Source organism: Amphimedon queenslandica, unplaced genomic scaffold, assembly GCF_000090795.2.
Source record: "Amphimedon queenslandica unplaced genomic scaffold, v1.1 AMPQUscaffold_13376, whole genome shotgun sequence".
NCBI classification, from domain to species: domain Eukaryota; kingdom Metazoa; phylum Porifera; class Demospongiae; order Haplosclerida; family Niphatidae; genus Amphimedon; species Amphimedon queenslandica.
The window spans coordinates 89,501-91,386 of record NW_003546388.1 but is presented as its reverse complement, the minus strand read 5'-3'; the positions used below and the strand labels follow the sequence as shown (position 1 = coordinate 91,386).

The following is a 1,886-nucleotide window of genomic DNA, read 5'->3' as shown; positions in this document are numbered from 1 at the left end:
AACTACTTAAGTTTACATTCAGCTCCATTTGCTATTTTCCCGGCAATATCCGCAGTCCGCATACAGCTCTTAAATAAACTGTTATCGAAGTTTTGCAACTTTTTTGAAAAAGCAGAAAGTTAGTTTAGTTACAAACTTACAGTAGCCATCAATATATTTTCTTTTTTTTTGGTAGTTTTTGAATTATGATGAGAATGATGGAGTTCCTCCCCTGCCAGTAGCTGGAGATGGAAGGAACCCACCACCACCTCCAGGAGGCCCGCCACCACCACTAGCACTACCGGCAGTAACTGGAGGCCCACCACTTCCAGCACCACCAGTAGCTGGAGATGGAGGGCCTCCATCACCACCTCTAGGAGGCCTGCCACCACCACCAGCACTACCGGCCGTAGCTAGAAGCCCACCACCTCCAGCACTACCAGTAGCTGGAGATGGAGGGCCTCCACCACCACCTCCATGAGGACCGCCACCACCAACAGCACTACCGGCAATAACTTGAGGCCCACCACATCCACCACCATTATTTGCTGCAGGCCCACCACCATCATTTGCTGCAGGCCCACCACCACCACCTCCAGTAGCAATCCCTTTACCTGGAGGCCTGCCACCTCCTGCAGCTCCACCTGGAATGGCAGCTCTGCAGCAGCAGAGACAAAACATCATTTGGCAACTTCGCCAAGTGAATCGTCAATTTGTAAGATTTAGAAATAATCTGCTGTACCTTTTTAATCAACTCTGTCTCCATTTTACTTTAGTACAAATAATATTCCAAGAGCCAGGCCTTAGAGAGGCAGGGGCAGGAGGAACACCTATACTAAGAACTATAACTTTTATTAATTAGATCTACATGTAAAAAGATAACTTTTTCCTTAATAACATGATAAAAAGTCAAATATCTTTCAGCGTAAAGCCAAATTAGAAAGTACAATAGAAATGCTCTAGATTAACAGTGTTCAACAAGGCAAAACAATTTGAATACTTGAGCTTTAATCTTCCTACTATGTGATATACATAACTTATAATGAGTAAAGAAAATACTTACTGTAACTGTGGCCATGATTAATGAGGTAATCATCAGAAGAATTATAGCCTTGGATCATTATCTATAACACAATAATAAAAAACTATGAAATCTCACAATATTTTATCTTACTATGTATTCAATTGCTAAAACTATGGTGATATAAACCCTGTGCAGCTGGAAACTGGCCCATCTGTGAAAGCACAACTAATGAAAGAGCTACAATGATACATAATGTTACAATGGTGATTATTATTAGAAATACATTTAGTTACCACAAACAAAATCAGACAATAGGCTTCTACATTCACAATGGTATGAAAGTATTACATTACACCTTATTGCTGAATCATTAAATAATTTGCAGCTGTAAATACCTTAAAGCAAAGTAAAAAAGGAAACATCATCAACATCAAGTAATGTAAACACACAGGATATATATGCAATACTAAATATGTATGCATAATATAACATATGTTTGTCACAAACATACATCACAAACCACTAAAGATACATCTGCTCAAAAAGAGGAATAACCCTTCACCTTTTAAATCTCTTTCCAAGTCTGACATTCTTTAACACTACATTGCATTCATTGGATAAAATGTGACCATATTTGACAAAAGGGCCCTTATGGTGGATTTTAAAATTGATCGTTATAATTGAAAATATCAACCTGTGAGTGCTTTGTTAGACAATCATTGTTTCTAAAAGTTTCATGATAACTTTTTGCATCATGTGGAGTAATTTTATGACAATTGGGGCTCTGGAAGTTGGATTTCTTAGGCTAGAAAGACAAATTTCACTACCCGCCATAAGGTACCTTTTGTCAATTATGGTCACAAATATGTGACCATAATTGACA

General features: G+C 38.5%; 1 protein-coding gene across 1 annotated transcript; it reads right to left on the bottom strand.

Annotated features, from left to right (window-relative positions):
- Positions 1 to 183: 183 nt before the first annotated feature.
- On the bottom strand, positions 184 to 660 carry LOC105312939 (glycine-rich protein DOT1-like). The gene is made up of 2 exons (XM_011405969.1): positions 441 to 660; positions 184 to 392 (listed from the first exon to the last, which is right to left on the bottom strand). Exons 1-2 carry the CDS (start codon positions 658 to 660, stop codon positions 184 to 186), a joined length of 429 nt encoding a protein of 142 aa, XP_011404271.1.
- Positions 661 to 1,886: the final 1,226 nt, after the last annotated feature.

What these genes read in the sequence shown, in the direction of transcription:
- LOC105312939 (XM_011405969.1), bottom strand. Translation starts at nt 660, where the DNA reads ATGTTTTGTCTCTGCTGCTGCAGAGCTGCCATTCCAGGTGGAGCTGCA. An exon ending in TCATGGAGGTGGTGGTGGAG is followed by an intron (nt 393 to 440) that starts GCCCTCCATCTC and finishes GTGGGCTTCTAG; the next exon opens with CTACGGCCGGTAGTGCTGGT.